This window comes from Rhinatrema bivittatum, chromosome 5, assembly GCF_901001135.1.
Source record: "Rhinatrema bivittatum chromosome 5, aRhiBiv1.1, whole genome shotgun sequence".
Classification (NCBI taxonomy): Eukaryota; Metazoa; Chordata; class Amphibia; order Gymnophiona; family Rhinatrematidae; genus Rhinatrema; species Rhinatrema bivittatum.
In genome coordinates this window covers 215,089,939-215,110,677 of record NC_042619.1, presented here as the reverse complement: position 1 = coordinate 215,110,677, position 20,739 = coordinate 215,089,939, and the positions used below count along the sequence as shown (strand labels likewise).

The 20,739-nt window shown below is 46.8% G+C and overlaps 1 protein-coding gene across 1 annotated transcript in view; it reads left to right on the top strand.

The window, feature by feature from the left end:
• The window catches only part of USP9X (ubiquitin specific peptidase 9 X-linked), a 723,495-nt gene that overhangs the window by 498,368 nt on the left and 204,388 nt on the right, over positions 1 to 20,739 (top strand). The window contains 1 exon segment of the mRNA XM_029603145.1: positions 10,645 to 10,865. Within this exon segment, the coding sequence (XP_029459005.1) occupies positions 10,645 to 10,865 (221 nt within the window).

The following is a 20,739-nucleotide window of genomic DNA, read 5'->3' as shown; positions in this document are numbered from 1 at the left end:
CCTGATTTTATAACATGCGCGTGCTGCTGTGCGCATGTTATAAAATCCAGGGTTGGCACTCGCAGGTGGTTGCACAATTGTGCAACCTGCACGCGCCGAGCCGCCTGCCTCGGGCAGGCATAACTTTCGCACGCTGCCAGCATGCCATTACCTGGCCCAGGGGCTGGTTCGGAGGCCTTGGCCACGCCCCCGGGCCAGCACTGTGCCCGTGGCCCCACCCCGGAACGCCCCTGAATGCCGCGCCGCCCCCGACACACCCCCCAAGCAAAGCCCCAGGACTTACGCGCGTCCCAGGGCTTTGGGCGCGCCGGCGGCCTATGCAACATAGGCACGCTGGCGCGCAAGTCCAGCTGGATTTACGCGCACATGGCTTTTAAAATCTGCCCCTTTATGTATTTCTTTAATTTATTTTTTATTCTAAGTGTAGTAACTGCTTCTCTATGCAGGTTACCCTTATCTTAATTTCCATCCTTTATAGAAACATAGAAATGACGACAGAAGACCAAATGGCCCATCCGGTCTGCCCAACAAGCTTCCACACCTATTTTTCTCAGATCTCATACTTATCTGTTACTCTGACTGCTGAGGTCAGGGCCCTTATTGGTAACTTTTTGGTTTTAATTTTCTTCCACCCTCGCCAATTGATGTAGAGAGCAGTGCTGGAGCTGCATCAATGTGAAGTATCAAGCCTAAATGTTTAGGGGTAGTAACCGCCACAATAAGCAAGCTACTCCCACGCTTATTTGTTTGCCCAACCTGTGCAATTTAGTCCTTGTTGGTTGCTGTCTGAATATAATTCCTCTTTTCTTCATTCCCCCCTGCCGTTGAAGCAGTGAGCTGCACTGTATATGTATTCAAAGTGAAGTAACAGGCTTGATTGGTTCAGGGTAGTAACCGCCATGACAAGCAAGCTACTGCCACGCATATTTGTTTTTCCAGCCTGTGCAATTCAGTCCTTGTTGGTTGATTGAATATGAATCCTCTTTTCTTCATTCCCCGCTGCCATTGAAGCAGAGATCTGCTTGGATATGCATTGAAAGTGAAGTATCAGGCTAATTTGGTTTGGGGTAGTAACCGCCATAACAAGCAAGCTACTCCCACGCTTATTTGTGAATGCAGATCCTTTTTCCCACATTTCCTCTTGCCGTTGAAGCATAGAGCAATGTTGGAGTCGCATTAACCGTGTGTATGTTTATTGAATAAGGGTAGTAGCCGTCATTCCGTAAGCCATTCCCATTTCTCTTGTCTTCATTTCATTCACATCCTCTAGTCTTTATGGATCCATAGTGTTTATCCCACACCCTTTTGAAATCCTTCAGTTTTGGTCCTTACCACTTCCTCCGGAAGGGCGTTCCAGGCATCCACCACCCTCTTCGTGAAGAAATACTTCCTGACATTGGTTCTGAGTCTTCCTCCCTAGAGTTTTAAATCATGACCCCTGGTTCTGCAGATTTTTTTCCAACAGAAAATGTTTGTCGTTGACTTTGGATCATTAAAACCTTTCAAGTATCTGAAAGACTGTATCATATCACCCCTGTTACTCCTTTCCTCCAGGGCATACATATTTAGATTCTTCAATCTGTCCTCACAAGTCATTCGATGAAGACCCTCCACCTTTTTGGTCGCCCTTCTCTGGACCGCCTCCATCCTGTCTCTGTCCCTTCTGAGATACCGTCTCCAGAACTGAACACAGTACTCCAAGTGAGGCCTCACCAAGGACCTGTACAAGGGGATAATCACTTCCCTTTTCTTACTTGTTATTCCTCTCTCTATGCAGCCTAGCATTCTTCTGGCTTTAGCTATCGCCTTGTCGCATTGTTTCGCCGACTTCAGATCATTAGACACTATCACCCCAAGGTGTCTCTCCTGCTCCATGCACATCAGCCCTTCTCCCCCCATCGAATACATTTCTTTCGGATTTCCACACCCCATATGCATGACTCTGCACTTCTTGGCATTGAATCTCAGCTGCCATATCTTCAACCAGTCTTCCAGCTTCCTTATATCCCGTCTCATTCTCTCCACTCCTTCCGGCATGTCCACTCTGTTGCAGATCTTAGTGTCATCCGCAAATAGACAAACCTTACCTTCTATCCCATCTGCGATGTCGCTCACAAAGATATTGAACAGGACCGGTCCCAACACTGACCCTTGCGGCACTCCACTCATCACCGCTATCTCTTCCGAATAAGTTCCATTTACCATCTCACATTGTCTTCTGTCCTTCAACCAGTTTGCTCTCCATGCCACCACTTTGGCACTCACTCCCAAGCTTCTCATTTTATTCACATTATCTCCAAGTAGATGACATCAAGTGCTCTTCCTCGATCCAATTCCTTAGTCACCCAATCAAAAAAGTCTATCAGATTCGTCTGACAGGACCTTCCCTTGGTGAAACCATGCTGCCTCTGGTCCAGCAATTCTGCTGCTTGTAAATAGTTCACTATTCTTTCCTTCAGCAGCGACTCTAATACTTTTCCCACCACCGAGGTGAGGCTAACCGGCCTGTAGTTATCAGCCTCCTCTCTGCTTCCACTTTTGTGAAGAGGGACCACCGTCCCTCTTCTCCAATCATTAGGCACCACTCCCGTTTCCAGGGATCTATTGAACAGGTCACGCAACGGAGCTGTCAGCACATCTGAGTTCCCTCAGTATCCTGGGATGAACCTCATCAGGCCCCATGGCTTTGTCCACTTTCCGTTTTCCTAGCTCTTCCCATGCATTCTCTTCTGTAAATGGAGTTTCATCCATTCCACTCCCCTCTAGCTTCTTGTTAACTAGCGTCGGTCCTTCTCCGGGGTCTTCTTTAGTGAACACCAAACTGAAGTATTCGTTTATTTCTGCCGTTTCTTTATCTGACTCCACCCATTGATCCTTTTCACCTTTCAATTTCACTATACCACTTTGGACTTTTCTCCTTTCACTAATGTATCTGAAAAAAGTTTTATCACCTCGCTTTCTCTTTGGCAATACTTTCTTCTGCTTGACTTTTCGCTTTCTTGATTACTTTCTTCGTCTCCCTCAGTTTTTATCAGATATTCTTCCTTGTGATCTTCCCTTTGGGATCTTTTAAAATTTCTTAAATGCTGTTCTTTTATCTTTTATTTTATCAGCCGCCTCCTTTATGAACCAGATAGGTTTCATTCTTTTCTTGCTTTTTTTTTTTTTACTTTTCTTACATGTATATTAGTCGCTTCAGTTATTGCTCCTTTTAGTTTGGCCCACTGTTGTTCCACCTCTCTCGTTTTATTTATTTATTTATTTATTTATTTATTTTTATATACCGACATTCGATCGAAATATCACATCGGTTTACAGGAAACTTAGAGATAGGGCGGGGACCGCCCTATTTTACATTATAACATGGTAGATTAAAACTAAAACTAAATTACATTATAACATGGTAACAGTAACAAGGTAAATTATAACTATATTACATTATAACATGGTACCAATGTTCCCAATAACATGGTAGGCATTCAGATATGACTTAAGTGACAGGAAGGATTAAATAATTGAGGAGAGGAAGGGGGTAAAGGTAATTTAACATAAATAGTATAAAATAGTTGGTGGAGAGTTGGCAGTGGCATGTGGGTTCGGGGGGGGGGGAACAGGGGTGTATGGGTGGGTCAGGGGGGGTCAGGAGGGGGGGTGTGATGTATTCGGGAAGGGTAAGGTGCGTGTGAGTGGGTTAAGTGTCTGGTGGAAAGGCTTTTATGAACAGCCATGTTTTGAGATGTTTTTTGAAGATTTGTGATGAGGGTTCATTTCTGAGCTAGGGGGGGGGGAGGGAATTCCACAGGGAGGGACCTGCTATAGATATGGCTCGTTTGCGGGTTGCATTGAGGTGAGCAGCTTTGCAATTGGGGACAGAGAGAAGTCCAGTGTTGGAGGACCTGAGATTTCTTTGTGTGGGGTATGGGTGTATTGAGGTGTTTAGCCAGTTCATTTCGTTGTTGTTTAGTTTTTTGTGTATGAGGGTGAGGGTTTTATATTGGATTCTTTGTGTGATGGGGAGCCAGTGGAGTTCTTTGAGAGTGTGTGTGATATGTGAGGATTTTCTGCTGTTAGTGATGATTCTGGCGGCGGCGTTTTGTAGAACTTGGAGGGGTTTGAGGTGGATTTCAGGGAGGCCAAGAAGGAGGGAGTTGCAGTAGTCGAGTCTTGAGAAAATAATTGATTGAAGGACTGTTCAGAAATCGTGCGCTTGGAGCAGGGGTTTGAGTTTTTTCAGTGTTTGTAGCCTGAAGAATCCATCCTTAATTGTATTAGAGATGTGGCGTTTGAGGTTGAGTTGGTTGTCGATGGTTACGCCTAGGTTTCTTGTGGCTAGCGTGAGTGAGATTCCTGGGATGTTTGGGGCCCCTGGGTTGTTTGGGCTTCCTGAGTAGTTTGGGGGGCTGATGTTGAGGGGAAATGAGGGACGGTCATCGTGGATGTGAAGGATTTCTGTTTTGGTTTGGTTGAGGCATAGGGATAGTTGTGATAGCAGGTGGGATAATTTTGAGTTGTTTGCTCCATCTATCCATGGTGTGTTCAATGGACTTGCTTATGGGGAGTAAAATTTGAATGTCGTCTGCATAAACGAAGTAGGTGAGGTTTGCGTCTGAGAGGTATTTGCAGAGGGGGAGGAGGTAGATGTTGAAGAGGGTTGAAGATAGAGATGATCCTTGAGGAATGCCATGTGTGAGGGGTACTTGGGCAGATTCAGATGTTTTTGTCTTGACGATGTAAGATCTGTTTGAGAGGTAGGACTTGAACCATTTGATTGTAATGTCTCGTAGACCAATTTCTTTCAGTCTGGTGAGGAGGGTTCTGTGGTTGATGGTGTCAAAGGCGGCTGATATATCGAGGAGTATCAGGAGGAATGATTGGCCTTTGTCGCGTCCTCTGAGGATGGTATCGGTGAGAGAGAGGAGAAGGGTTTCGGTGCTGAAGAATATTCTGAAACCGTGTTGTGTTGGGTAGAGAACATTATTAGCGTCAAGGTGATCTGTAAGTTGGTTGTTGACTGTTGTTGACTGTTGTTAATGCTTTTTTTTGTCCCGTCCTTCTAGTTTTTCCTCCAGGTACTTCCCCATTTCAATAAAGTCCATGTTTTTGAAACACAAAACCCTGGTCTTTGTGACTTCTCCGTAATGTATTAGTGGTATGAAACCATATCGTTTGATCACTGTTGCTGAGGTGGGCACCCACCCGGACATTAGAGACATTATCTCTATTAGTGAGCACTAAATCGAGCGTAGCTCCCGCCCTTGTAGGCTCCATTACCATTTGTTTGAACAGAGCCACTGGCAGGGCATCCACTATCTCTCTACTACTGTTAGATTCTGCAGAAGGGATTCTCCAGTTTACATCCGGTAGATTAAAATCTCCAACAATCACCACTTCACCCTTCTTACTCATCTTTTGGATGTCTTCAATCAGATCTCTGTCTAGCACTTCTATTTGATTTGGAGGCCTGTAAACCACGCCAATAAAAACGGATGCCCCATCATCTTTTTTTTAGGACTGTCCATAAAGCTTCTTCTTTGCCCCATTTTCCCTGCAGCTCGGATGCTTGGATATTGTTTTTGACATAAAGAGCCACTCCTACCCCTTTTCTTGTTATCTCTGTCCTTCCTCAAGTTATATCCTGGTATGGTAGTATCCCAATCATGTGAATCCGTGAACCACGTTTCCGTGACAGCAACAATGTCCAAGTATGTCTCTATCATTAGGGCTTGCAGGTCTGGGATTTTATTGCCCAAACTACGAGCATTTGTGCACATAGCTTTCCAGCTATTCTGGTACAGGTTAATGCTTTTCTTGGATGCTCTATGTGACTTATTTAGCTGACGTTTGTTATCCACTTTGCCCTTTTTTATTGCATTTGTATTTGGGAGGTGAAATTATAATGTCCTACTGTCACTGACTGTTTGAATAGGATTTCTACTGACACTGTCACTGACTATTTGAATAGCATTTCTGCTGGCTGATGATCCTGTGAGGCTTTTAACTGTAGTGTTTCCCTCGCTTTGAGTTCCTAGATTAGTGCCTTTGATGACACTACAGATCCTTTGTGTTTATCCCAAGCTCTTTTGAATTCCATTACAATTCTTGCTTTAATTACCTCTACCCAGGGGCATGTTCCTTGCATTCACCACCCTTTCCATCAAGAAATATTTAATGACCTTCCTGAGTTTATCCCCTTGGAGCTTCATATTTTGACCCCTAGTTCTACAGCTTTCCTTCCATTGGAAAAGGCTTGATTCCCATGTATCATTTATATCCTTTAAGTATTTAAATGTCTGTATCAGTTTCCCCTTGTCCCTTCTCACCTCCAAGGTATACATATTTAGGTCCTTGAGTCTTATCTCATAAGGCTTTTGATGCAGATCCCACACCATTTTGGATGCCTTTCTTTCGACCGCTTTGATCCTGTAAAAGGCGTTTGACAAAGTCCCGCATGAGAGGCTTCTAGGAAAACTAAAATGTCATGGGGTAGGAGGTGATGTCCTTATGTAGATTGCAAGTTGGTTAAAAGACAGTAAACAGAGAGAGTAGGATTAAAAAGTTCTCACCGGACAAGCAGGATGGTAGTCCTCACATATGGGTGACATCATCAGGATGGAGCCCAATCATGGAAAACTTCTGTCAAAGTTTCCAGAACTTTGATTGGCCCCTACTGGGCATGCCCAGCATGGCACTAACCCTGCAGCCAGCAGGGGTCCCCCTTCAGTCTTCTTTTTTCCGCGCAGCAGTAGCCTCGAGGTTTAGGAGCTCTGAACACATTCCTGACAGGAATTTTCCTCACGGACTTATTTCAAATTATTTTGCCCCACAGGGGTTCAGGCCGTGGTACTCCGGGAAGTTTTTCACAGTTTTTCGTCGATTACCGTCGAGTTTGGCCCTCACGGCCTACTGGCCGTCGACCGTACCGCGGCTCGATTTTTTCTGTGGCCATGGCGTCGGGTTTTCATCGGTGCCCGGACTGTACTCACATCATTTCTATCACAGACCCTCATAGAGTCTGTGTAATGTGTTTAGGCCGTGAGCATGATGTCCTGACTTGCACCAAATGTGCCCTCATGACACCAAAAGGTCGCAAAGCCAGAATGGAGAAGATGGGACTCCTTTTCCGTGCTCACACCCCGACGCCGTCCATCGCATCGACGTCATCGGAACCGGCACCATCGAAGTTGCACCATCATCGACAACCGTCCGGTGACCGCCCGCCATCGACGTCTTCACGGCCATCGACTCCCGTTTCTCCCCCTCAAGATCGAGGGGATCGAAGGGAGAAACATTGCCATCGGCATCGTAAGTCTCGGACCGTCGAGGGAAGCGAAATCATCGACCTCGCCACTGTCCAAGCCACCATCGAAGAAGCCCCGTACAGGAACGGCACCAACCACTCCTGCGACCCGGGCATCAAGGCCACCCTCACCCGATCGGGGTTTGGGAGTCGCGATTCCGCCTGTAAAGGTAGTCCCTCCGACTGTGCCTCAGCCTCCCTCTTCCGTCACGGAGCCGGAGCTGATTGCTCCAGGTCTCCGGGAAGAACTGGACACTGGTCCAGGAGGCCATCCACAAGGCGATGCAATGACTCCAGGTCCCTCCGGCACAGAGAGTGGAACCGGTCACCGACCCGATTCCAGCAGCGCTGGCACCGCTGCTATCCCGGATGGAGGCACTCATGACTGCCCTTCCACCGGTAATTCCCGGGTCTCCGATGGCCCCGGTGTGCTCCCCGATGACAGCTTCATCGGGAGGAGAAACACCATTTCACATTCCTCCTTCGGGGGTATTGCCTCAGCCATCGATGCCATGTCGTCCCTCGCCACCGATTCACTCATCGGGAGCGATACGCACATCGGCGCCTTCGATGCCGGCACCGATGCCCCCCAGGGCGTCCACGGTGCCCCAGGTGATTCCTTCGATTTTCTCAGATCCTCAGCCGGGCCCTTCAGGTATCCAACCCACTTCTCATCCTACAGGTCAGCCTACTGATCCTTATGACACCTGGGGTGATGATACTTCCACAGACACCGATGACTTACCTTCACCTCCCTCTCCTTCTGAAAGTAGAAAGCATTCTCCTCCAGAGGACCTCTCTTTCATTAATTTTGTGAAGGAAATGTCAGAATTGGTTCCTTTCCAGCTTCAGACTGAGCAAGATGATAGGCACCAAATGATGGAGCTTCTCCAATTCCTGGATGCCCCTAGAGTGATCACTTCTATTCCCATTCATCAAGTTCTTCTTGACCTCCTCAGAAAGAACTGGGAAAACCCTGGATCCATTGCCCCAGTACACAGAAAGGCTGACACTAGTCTTCTGACCTTCGCCCAGAAGTATGAGACAGGCTCTCTGACCTGCCCTGTATAGGAGATAATCTGTTCGGTGAACAGATTCAGCAAATAGTGCCTTCTGGAGACTTTAACAGCAAACATGAAGGCAGGTCTTGTGCTGTGAAGCACCCTACACAGCCCGTGATCTGATCATGGACCACGATAGTGGCACACCTGGAAGGGTGGACAAAGAGGACCTGGAGGCAGGGTGAGGAAGCGAAGACCGGAACAACAAGACGAGAACTAGAACATCAGGACGCTGGAACAAGCTGAAGACACTGAGACCATTGAGAGATCATGAAGAAGGACGAAGAATATGGAGGAGCTCCCACAAAGAACAAGGGACCTTGAAGAAGCAAGTAGGGAATGAAAAATAAAACGGAGGATGTCATAATGCTTCTGTATTGCTCCATGGTGAGACCGCACCTTGAATACTGTGTGCAGTTCTAATCACCACATCTCAAAAAGGATATAACTGCACTGGAGAAAGTGCAGAGAAAGGCATCCAAAATAAGGGGCATGGAACAGCTGCCTTATGAGGAAAAGCTAAAGAAGTTAGGGCTATTCAGTTTGGAGAAGATTACTGAGGGGGGAATATGATAGAAGTCTACAAAATCATAAAAGAACTTAAACTAGTTAATGTAAATTGGTTATTTACTCTCTCAGATAATAGAAGGACCAGGGGGCACTCCATGAAGTTAGCAAGTAGCTCATTTAAAACAAATCGAAGAAATTCTTTTTCACTAGGTGCATAGTTAAGCTCTGGAATTCATTGCCAGAGGATGTGATTACAGCAGTTAGTGTAAATGGGTTTAAAAACGGTTTGGATAAGTTCCTAGAGGATAAATCCATAAACTGCTACGATGGTAATTAATAAACAGTAGTAGCTTGTGATCTATCTAATGTTTGGGTATTTGCCAGGTACTTGTGACTTGGATTGGCCATTGTTGGAAACTGGATACTGGGCTTGATGGACCCTTGGTCTGATCCAGTATGGCATATCTTATGTTCTTATATCCTTTTGTAAGATATGGTCTCCAAAATTGAACACTGTACTCCAGTTGAGGACTCACAATGACCTATGTAGAGGCAATATCACCTCCTTTTTCCTGCTGATTATGCATCTTTCGAGGCAGCAAAGCATTCTTCTGGCCTTAGTCACCACATTTTCACATTGCTTTGCTGCTTTCAGATCAGCTGATACTATCCCTCCAAGGATTTTTCCTGGTCCATGCACAGCTGTCTTTCACCCACCCATCCCATAATAGCTCCTTTGGATTTCTACTCCCATGATGCATGTCTCTGTATTTCTTGGCATTGAATCCCAGCTGACAAAACCTTTGACCACTCTGGTCACCATACTCTGGTCACCATATCTCAAAAAAGATATAGCAGAATTAGCAAAGGTACAAGCACAATTATATTCCTTGCGACAAAATATAGCTGTGAGCTGTTAAATATGAGGAGAAAACTTAAGTATGAGTCGTCATCTGATTCTCTGAAAGAAAGTTCTTTGAGACCCCCATCCAAAAGGTCAGAGTGTTTAAAAAATGCGCACACAAGTTCATCCTCTTATGTCACTGGAAGAAAGAGAAAGCATGAATCTGCAGCATCGCCAGTTAAGCACCATGCCAAAGTATCAGCGCATAAACAATTGGTGCCATACTTAAAAAGTATCATGCCTGAGAGTTTCATGCAAAAGCGATTGGTACTGTAAGTTCCAATACCTAAGGCAGTTCCTAATGCACTGAAAATATCAACATGCAGGAAAAATCAGCGCAGGGGTCCTGGCAATTAAAAATAAAAACCAGGGGGTGGTTATTTAGCATCACACACATCTTTTCCCCCAATTTTGATACTTTATCAGTTAAGGCATGTCCAATTTAACCAGTACCTTCTTTTCTAGAGTCATGTATTGAAAAAAAGTGGAATGTCAAAATATTCTGTATCATATATATGATTAAGTATATTTTGTCAACAGCTTAGTACATAGTGGTTTTATAAAATTGGATGTCCTATCCTGACATTGGAAAAAGGTCTTAAGTATTCATAGATTTATTTATTTATTTATTTAATAACTGTTTAATAACTTCTTGACATAGGCAATAGAAGGAAAGTCCTTGTAATTTGCAAACACATTTCAGCAGTTCCTTGTTTTATCATCAAGGACATATCCTGTATTACTGGAATCGTTTTTTAAAAAAACTAAAACATTTTTCTAATGGCCTTATTGTGTCTGGCTTAAATGGTAATATAATAAAACTATCTCTGGCAAACATTAACTACGCAACCATTTTTTTTTTATTTTTTAAGGTGGTGAAGCACTTACAGAATGGGAATATCTGCCACCTGTTGGACCACGGCCACCTAAAGGTTTTGTAGGGCTGAAAAATGCTGGCGCCACCTGTTACATGAATTCTGTGATCCAGCAGTTATACATGATTCCTGCTATCAGGAATGGCATTTTAGCAATTGAAGGCACAGGCAGTGATGTAGATGATGACATGTCTGGGGATGAAAAGCAAGACAATGAGGTAAGGAATTTTTGGAGAAAACAATGGAGGCCTTATAGTTGAAAATGTGTTCCAAGTTCTATGAAATATATACATTGATGATCCTGACACCTAAAAAATAAAGTAACACTTAGAAATAGAGGCGGAAATCTTCTCCCAGAGATCTTCAACCGTGTTTGCTTTGTGCGCATCTTTGTGGGAAGAATGTGCCACCCACACTGTCCATAGAATGTTTATAGTGTCAATTAGAATTTATATATTTCATACATAGTCTATTTATGTATTTATTTATTTATTTGTCGTGTTTGGTATACCGTCATTCGGTTTTGCCATCAGAACGGTTTACAGAAATTGGTAAGTGTGTCAGTTAAAGCAAATTACAGTGTCTAGTCGTCAAATCAGTTTACAAATTTGTGATAAGTTGTGGTTAGTTGGTATAACATGTGCTAATACAAGTAGGGTGGGGTTACAGGGTGAGGTGGTTGGGTAGGAAAGTAAGCGTGATGAGTCAAACAGGTCAGTTAGTGAAACAGGCTTTCAGGTTGGACATATAGTTAATATGCAGTTAAATATGCTATTTAGGATAGTTATGTCTTAGAATTTCGAGAGGACGTAGAAATGTCATTGTTCATGGGATGGCCTGTAGTTTCTTGTTGCTGGTGTGCAATGGTGTCTGGCAGTGCGGTTGATGATGTGAGTTTGCGTAGGTTTGGTGAACAACCAGGTTTTCAGTTATTTTTTGAAGGTTTTTTTAAATGGACCTTTAGATTAATGTACAGAGTATGATTTATGACATTGCCATATTTAAATGAAACTTCAGTTGTTGCTAGTGAAATGGGAATTTTGTTTGGCCCTATCAATTCTGGTTATGCTCGTTTTTGACACAAATCAAGACATGGGCAATATCCTCATTGTTTTCAGTCAAGGTGAAGACCAACCCAGTACTCATTTCTCACAAAGGGGGTCATTTATCAAAATGCGCTAAGGCTTTTTTGCATGCGTTAAGGGCTTAGCGCATGCGAAAAGCCCATTAACGCATGCGATAGGCCCTTACCGCATGTGAAAACATGTTTAACGCATGCGATAGCATCATATCGTATGGTGCGATGCAAACATGGAAAATAGGAGGAGTTAGGGGCGGAGAGTGGGCTGGGTTTGCCTGGCTGCGAAGAGCTAACGCACAGACTTAATGCCGATTTTAACAACACCTTTTTGAATTGCATTAGGCTGTGCGATAGCTGCCGTGACCGGGCGGTAAGGTTTTATAGCCTTGCGCGATGTCTCCCGCAAGGCCTATTTGCCCACCTAGTAACTCGAGGTGAGGGTTAGGTATCAGTGTAGGGGGTTAGGGACCACTTTGACATTCAATGTTAGATGTACGAACAGAATAGTGGTCTCTTGTGAACATTTGATGACCCTCGGAGTGAGGAAACTCACTCCAAGATGATATTTGTGCAATGTTCTCTCAACCTAGCTTGATGGACTCTCTACCTGGGTAACATCAAGCTAGGTGGAGAGAACATTGTATAAATCTCATCTTAGAATGAGTTTCCTCACTCCGAGGGTCATCAAATGTTCACAAGAGACCACTGTTCTGTTCGTACATCTAACATTGAATGTCAAAGGGGCCCCTAACCCTCACCTCGAGTTACTAGGTGGGCCTACCATAGGGATACAAATACCTATCTAGCGAGATGACATTATGGCCAGTCTCTCTCTCTCTCTCTCAGGTCTGGCTCCTATCGCAAAGTATGATAATGTTATCGCAATTTGCACTAACTTAGCTCTTCACATAGGTAATTAGCGCAAATTGCGATAAAATGAATATTTGCATAAACCACGCCCCTTTTGCTATCGCATGCGATACTTACCGCATTTTGATAAATCCAGGCCAAAATTTGCAATGCTCACCTTTAGATCAGGTCACCTAGCAGTTCTTCTCCCAGAAGAGAACTTCCATAGCTTTATACTTGGAAAAATGCAAACTATAAACAAAGTATTCTAACCACATAGTCCCCTGAAAACATTTGGAAGATAAAGATGATTCTGGGTTTTTCCAGTCTGACATGGGGAAGTAATACAAATGAAATTGATAAAGGTAAGTAAAAATGACCATTATATTGTCTCTTTGTACAACTGAATATAAGAGACATACCAAAGCTGTGGCTTAAGGGAAGAAGAAACAAAACAGCTTGTACAGGATGGTAGTCTTCACATGTGGGTGACATCATCCGATGGAGCCGGGCACGGAAAACTTTTCTCAAAGTTTCTAGAAGCTTTGACCAGCAAAAACTGAGCATGGCCAGCCTGCTACTATCTGCGCGTGCACAATAGGTCCCTCTTCAGTCTCTTCTTTTTCTGTGGTGCAGTTGCCTCGCGGTCTGTGGAGCTCCAACCCTTTTCAAGTTTTTCCTCGATACCTCCAGTTGTTTTTCAAATCCTTGTCGAGTCCCCCTTGGTACGGTAGGTCCTTTTTCGGCCATTTTTTCCAAACTTGCAGTCGATTCCCGACTCTCCACCAGTTATTGACTGCAAGCCGGGTGTTTTTCATGGCGTTGACTGGTTTTTGTCAGTGCCCCAATTGCCTGTGGACCATGTCCATCACAGATCTGCACAAGATTTACATCCTCTGCCTGGGGGCCTTGCACAATGTCCAGGGGTGCCGTCTGTGCGACCAGATGACACCCAAAGGGCGTCAAGCATGCCATAATAAAATGGAGAAACCTTTTGGGACCCCTAAGTCCTCTACACCTACATCGGTCTCTTCGCCTAAAGATCACGGGGAGCCATCTGATTTATTTATTTATTTATTTAGTGATTCTTATATACCGCGGCACGTAAAAATATACATCACCTCGGTTTACAGTAAACAATAAATTAGCAACAGGCTCTGATCCATTTCCCCTCGCAGTCCCTCCACCTAGTACCTCCAAGGATCAGGGGGAGGGGGTTCGATCCTCAATGATCTCCCCACTCTCCAGGACTTTGGGATCATTGGCTTCCTCGGCGCCGGGGAAAGACCAGGCCAAACACTGGAAACAATCCTGCAAGCATCGCCACCGGTCACTGTCAACGCACGTTTCCGGTTCTGGAGTAGCATCGGTGGCTTCCGAGTTGCCAGTGAAGCAGCACTGGCTATCAAAGTCCCCATCCTCTGGTGCTCCCGGTAGCCCGAGGCATTCCCCACCGACACCGGTGCAGGGCACCGTGCCACCTTGGAAACCCAAGGAAGAGCCGGTGACGCCTCGTCCCCCTCCATCAATCCTGGCCACCCCAGACTTCCAGGAGGAGTTGGACCGCAGGGTGCAATCGGCGGTGCTCAAAGCACTGCAAAGCGTTGAGCTGCCAGTGCCACTGGCCCCCATACCCGGTGCCCGAGCCTCTGCCATCGATGTCAGCATCACTGCTGGAGCGTCTGGACATCCTGGGCATCCTACCCTTGCAGCTGGTGCCTGAAGGGCTCACTGCCCCATCGGGTCCTCAGAGGATATGGCCAGTACCGTGTTTCCTCGCCCACGGTTCCCATAGCCTTTGCCGGATCCCTAAGGCTTACCGTGGCCGGTGATCCCCTCCATTCAGGGGGAGCCATCGATGCCACCAGTGCCCTCGAGGCCTTTGGAGCCCAGGGCTGATGCTCCTCACAGAACTCGCCCACATCATGCCAATCCCATTGAGAATGAGAAACCCTATGACCCCTGGGGAGACGATTCCACAAACTTGTCCTCGGACTACTCTGACCCCCTTTCGGAGCCCTCCCCTCCAGAGGAGCAGTGCCGGTCACCACCCAAGGACTTGTCCTTTGCGGGGTTTGTCAGGGCCATGGCCAAAGCCATTCCCTTTCAGCTCCCCATGGAGGAGGATGCGTGTCATAAGATGCTGGAAGCTCTCCAGTTCGACACTCCTAAGGAAATCGTGGCGGTTCCAGTCCACAAGGTTTTCAAAGAACTCCTCCGCAAGTGGGCACACCCCATTTCGGTCTCCTTCGTTAACAGAAAGGCCAATATCACCTACCTGGTGCAACAGGCCGTGGGATTCAATAGGAGACAGCTTCCCACCAGTTGGTGGTAGTGGAGCCTGCCTTAAAATAAAAAAGACCCAGCACTCCCGTACACATGCTTCCGCTATTCTGGGACACGAACATAGGGAGCTGGATACCCTGGGCAGGAAAATCTTTCATGGCGCCATCCTGGTTGCCCGCATCGCCACCTACCATCTGTATATGACTCAGTACAACCGCAATCTCTAGAAACAAGTCCAAGATTTTGTGGAAGTTCTTCCCCAGCAACAGCAGGAAACCCTTTCTGCCATCACTTCACTGGGTCTGGAGGTAGGTAAACATGATGTGCATTCTACATACGATGTTTTTGAAATGACTGCCCATTTGGCTGTCCTGACCATCAACGCCAGGAAAATGACTTGGTTCCAGCCCTCTGATCTCCAGCTGGAAGTCCAGGACAGGCTTGCTGACCCACCCCACCCCCAATACAGGTGAGAACCTGTTTGGGGACAAAGTCCAGGATGCAGTGGCACAGCTGAAGGACCACCATGATACACTTCAGCAGCTGTCTGCTAGTGCTTCGGAAGGGCCTTCCTCAGCCAGGAAATCCTCCAGGCAAGGCTCTCACAAACCCTTTTATCGGCAAAGGAAATATTATCCTGCGGCTGCCCGGACTCACCCACCTCACACCAGTTCCAGGGATCATTCTCGCCAACAGCAGGCACCTAAACGCCAACCAGCTCCCCAGCAAGCCCCGGCCATGGGCTTTTGACTGGTGGCGAGGGAGCATAAGTCAGCTGGCCATACCCCTGGCATCGGATCCCCTAGTCAGCAGCAGGCTCTTCAGCTTCGCCTGCCACTGGGAAGAGAACATAAGAACATAAGAAAATGCCATACTGGGTCAGACCAAGGGTCCATCAAGCCCAGCATCCTGTTTCCAACAGTGGCCAATCCAGGCCATAAGAACCTGGCAAGTACCCAAAAACTAAGTCTATTCCATGTAACCATTGCTAATGGCAGTGGCTATTCTCTAAGTGAACTTAATAGCAGGTAATGGACTTCTCCTCCAAGAACTTATCCAATCCTTTTTTAAACACAGCTATACTAACTGCACGAACCACATTCTCTGGCAACAAATTCCAGAGTTTAATTGTGCGTTGAGTAAAAAAGAACTTTCTCCGATTAGTTTTAAATGTGCCCCATGCTAACTTCATGGAGTGTCCCCTAGTCTTTCTACTATCCGAAAGAGTAAATAACCGATTCACATCTACCCGTTCTAGACCTCTCATGATTTTAAACACCTCTATCATATCCCCCCTCAGTCGTCTCTTCTCCAAGCTGAAAAGTCCTAACCTCTTTAGTCTTTCCTCATAGGGGAGTTGTTCCATTCCCCTTATCATTTTGGTAGCCCTTCTCTGTACCTTCTCCATCGCAATTATATCTTTTTTGAGATGCGGCGACCAGAATTGTACACAGTATTCAAGGTGCGGTCTCACCATGGAGCGATACAGAGGCATTATGACATTTTCTGTTTTATTCATCATTCCTTTTCTAATAATTCCCAATATTCTGTTTGCTTTTTTGACTGCCGCAGCACACTGAACCGACGATTTCAATGTGTTATCCACTATGACACCTAGATCTCTTTCTTGGGTTGTAGCACCTAAAATGGAACCCAACATCGTGTAATTATAGCATGGGTTATTTTTCCCTATATGCATCACCTTGCACTTATCCACATTAAATTTCATCTGCCATTTGGATGCCCAATTTTCCAGTCTCACAAGGTCTTCCTGCAATTTATCACAATCTGCTTGTGATTTAACTACTCTGAACAATTTTGTGTCATCTGCAAATTTGATTATCTCACTCGTCGTATTTCTTTCCAGATCATTTATAAATATATTGAACAGTAAGGGTCCCAATACAGATCCCTGAGGCACTCCACTGTCCACTCCCTTCCACTGAGAAAATTGCCCATTTAATCCTACTCTCTGTTTCCTGTCTTTTAGCCAGTTTGCAATCCACGAAAGGACATAACATCAGACCGCTGGGTCCTCTTCATCGTTCGCCAGGGGTACCGTCTGCACTTCAGTCAGCTCCCAGAGATCTCTCCACCATGTCCATCATGGGGCTCATCAACCCAGTTGGTCATCCTTCAAACGGGACTCTCTGCCATCCTTGCAGCAGGCACGGTGGAACCGATCCCTCACTTTCAACAGGGCCAAGGGTTCTATTCGAGGTATTTCCTCATTCCGAAGAGGAATGGCGGCTTGCGCCCCATTCTCAACCTCAGGGCGTTGAACAAGTTTCTCATAAGAGAAAAATTGAAGATGCTCTGTCTGGGCACGCTGATCCCACTCCTACGAAGAGGAGATTGGCTTTGCTCCCTTGATCTCAAGGAGGCATACACGCACATTGCGATTGTCCCTAGCCACTGGAAGTACCTCTGCTTCGTGGTGGGGACTGCAGATTACTAGTACAAAGTGCTACCCTTTGGGCTGGCAACAGCCTCCCGCGTCTTCACCAAATGCTTAGCAGTGGTGACCGCCTACCTCAGGGCATCGCTCAGTCCCTGTGATTCCATACCTGGAGGACTGGCTGGTCAAGAGTGACTCTCACTCTGGAGCCTTGCAAGCTCTAGCCTTGATGGTACAGATGCTGCAGACTGTGGGGTTCATCATAAACTTCCCCAAGTCGCACCTTTGTTCATCCCCTCAGCTGGACTTCATCGGCACAAGGCTGGACACTGCACAAGCAAAAGCTTTTCTGTCCCGGGACTGGGCGAAGGCCCTCACCTCGCTGTCTACCCTCGTCCGTAAAAGCCGGAGGGTGCCAGCCTGCCTTCTGCTCCGCCTATTGGGCCATATGGTGGCCTCTGTCCATGTAACTCTGTTAGCCCACCTCCGCATGAGGAGTCCCCAGTGGGCCTTGTGCTCCCAGTGGCGGCAAGCATCTTAGGATCTAGAGGCTCCAGTCACTGTTACAGACCCTCTGAGAATATCGCTGGCCTGGTGGGAAGATCTTCCCAACCTGGAACGAGGACTCCCCTTCCAGCCCGCTCTGCCCCAGGTGACTCTTACCACGGATGCTTCCCCCCAGAGATGGGGGGGCCCACATGGACGGCCTCCGCACGCAAGGCCTCTGGACTGCCGCCAAAGCCCACTGTCAGATAAACTTTCTGAAGCTTCGGGCAATACGGTATGCCTTGTAGGCGTTCAGAGATCAGTTGTCGTCCAAGGCAGTTCTGATCCAGATGGACAACCAGGTCGCGATGTGGTACATCAACAAACAGGGCGGCACAGGCTCGACCCTCCTCTGCCAAAAAGCGGTACAGGTCTGGTATTGGACTCTCTCGCGAGGGATGAATCTGCGGGTGACCTACCTGCCAAGTCATCTCAATGTGTTGGCGGACCACCTCAGCCGGTCCTTTCAGCCACAAGTGATCTCTTAATCAAGCGGTGGCGGCTGATCTGTTCCACAGATGGGGTACACCAGATGTGGACCTATTCACTTCCCCTCTCAACCTCAAGGTGAACAGATTCTGCTCCCTAGTACCGGGGAAAGACCATCTGGCCTGCAATGCCTTCTCCTTCACTGGGGGCAGGGCTTCCTGTATGCGTACCCTCCACTACCGCTCCTCTCGAAGATTCTGTCAAAACTTCAGCAGGACAGGGGGACGATGATACTCATGGCGCCTTCTTGGCCTCAGCAGTCTTGGTTCCCACCTGTTGGTGTAAGTGCCCATCTGGCTGGGGATGGAGCCTGATCTTATATCGCAGAATCAGGGCACCCTGCGCTATCTGAACCTCCGGGCACTGGCCCTTGTGGCTTGGATGTTGAGCATGTAGTCCTCCAGCCGTTGCAGCTTTTGGACTGTGTTGCCCAGTCGTGGTGAAGTCCCGAAAACCTTCAACCAGAAGTCCTACAGCTCAAAATGGAAACGTTCTTCCATTTGGTGCAGGGGTCATAGACTGGACCCTTTCTCATGCCCCCTCCCCCAGCTATCTGTGACACATGTCTGAGTCTGGGCTCCAGACCAGTTCCGTCAGGGTGCACCTCAGTGCTGTCAGCGCGTATCATTAGGGTGTCACTGGCATGCCTGTTTCAGTCCAACCCTTAGTGGGCTGTTTCATGCGGGGTCGCCTCCAGCTGAAGCCCCTTCTTTGGCCTCCGGTTGTGTCCTGGGACCTCTACGTTGTCCAGGGAAAACTCATGTGGCCTTCTTTCAAGCCGCTGCAGTCCTGCGACCTGAAGTTCCTCACCTGGAAAGTCATATTCCTGGTGGCGATCACTTCAGCTCGTAGAGTCAGTGAGCTTCAGGCTTTGGTCACATACGCTCTGTACACGAAGTTTGTCCATGATCATGTGGTCCTGCGTACACACCCCGAGTTCCTGCCCAAGCTTGTGACCAATTTTCATCTCAATCAGTCCATTGTTCTGCTCACCTTTTTTCTGAGGCCTCATTCTCACCCAGGGAACGGGCGCTTCACACCCTGGACTGTAAGAGGGCTTTGGCGTTCTACCTGTATTGCACGGCAAGCCACAGGCAATTCACCCAGCTCTTCGTGTCCTTTGACTCCAACAGGTTGGGGGTGGCAGTGGGTAAACAGACCTTGTCCAACTCACTGGCTGATTACATTGCCTTCTGTTATGCACAGGCAGGCCTTCAGCTTGACGGCAGAGTAAAGGCTTACTCTGTGCGGGCTATGGCAACATCGTCGGCTCATTTGCATGCAGACCCCATTGTTAAAATTCACCGAGCTGTAACCTGGAGTTCTCTTCACACGTTTGCGACTCATTGCCTAGATAGGGATGGACGTCAGGACAGTGCCTTTGGTCAGTCCGTCCTGCGTAATCTGTTCTAGACTTGAACCCAACTCTCTCTGCTTGTGCTTCTTGTGGGAACCAGACCACCCCTTGTTTACCTACAGCGCCGCAGTTGTGTTGTGCCCGTTGGCACCTTGTTCGGCCGCTGTTGGTCTCTCTGTGAGGGGCTGTCTGGAGCTTTATACTCACCCACAGGTGAGGACTACCATCCTGCTTGTCCTAGGAGAAAGCGCAGTTGCTTACTTGTAACAGGTGTTCTCCTAAGACAGCAGGATGTTAGTCCTCAGGAATCCTGCCTGCCTCCCCACGGAGTTGGGTTCACCGTTGGTTTGTTTTATTTTTTCACTCGTATTTTTGCTATGTTACGGGACTGAAGGGGGACCTCGCATGGACACGCAGATAGTATCAGTTGGGCATCCTCAGTCTGCTGGTCAAAATTTCTAGAAACTTTGACAAAAGTTTTCCTTGCCAGGCTCCATCGGATGATGTCACCTACAAGTGAAGACTAACATCCTGCTGCCCTAGGAGAACATCTGTTACAGGTAAGCAACTGTGCTTTCCGAATGCTGTGTCAGAGAGAGAGAATTTATTGGGCCTATAGTGCTGTGTCATTATATGCATAAAACTAACTGGTAGCAGAGTGAAAACAACTTTGAGCACAACATAATTTAGTTGTGGAAAAGTTTTGATAGAGGGTGTGGTCAAGGCTCATATTGATGGGTTTCAAAAAGATTTGGATAGGTTAATAGATTCTTACAGAAGATGTGACAAACTGGGAAAGCATCTCCTCATTAGGATTTACTGGTTAATTCAGTGTAACTAGATTGGCCACTGTTTGAGGTGGGATGCTGGGCTTCATGGACCTTTGGTCTGAACCTGCTTTCCACTTGTTTTGTGCTTATATACCAAGTTGCAACCTTTTAGATCTCCACAATGCCCCCTTCTTTTCTACAAATTAGATAGATATGGCTATGGTCAAGAGCTCTCTGACCATCTTTGGTGGAGTCATCTTTATGGCCTTGTAAAGGTTCTGAGATGCAGTACTTAAGCTTCCAGTAAATGGAAAAT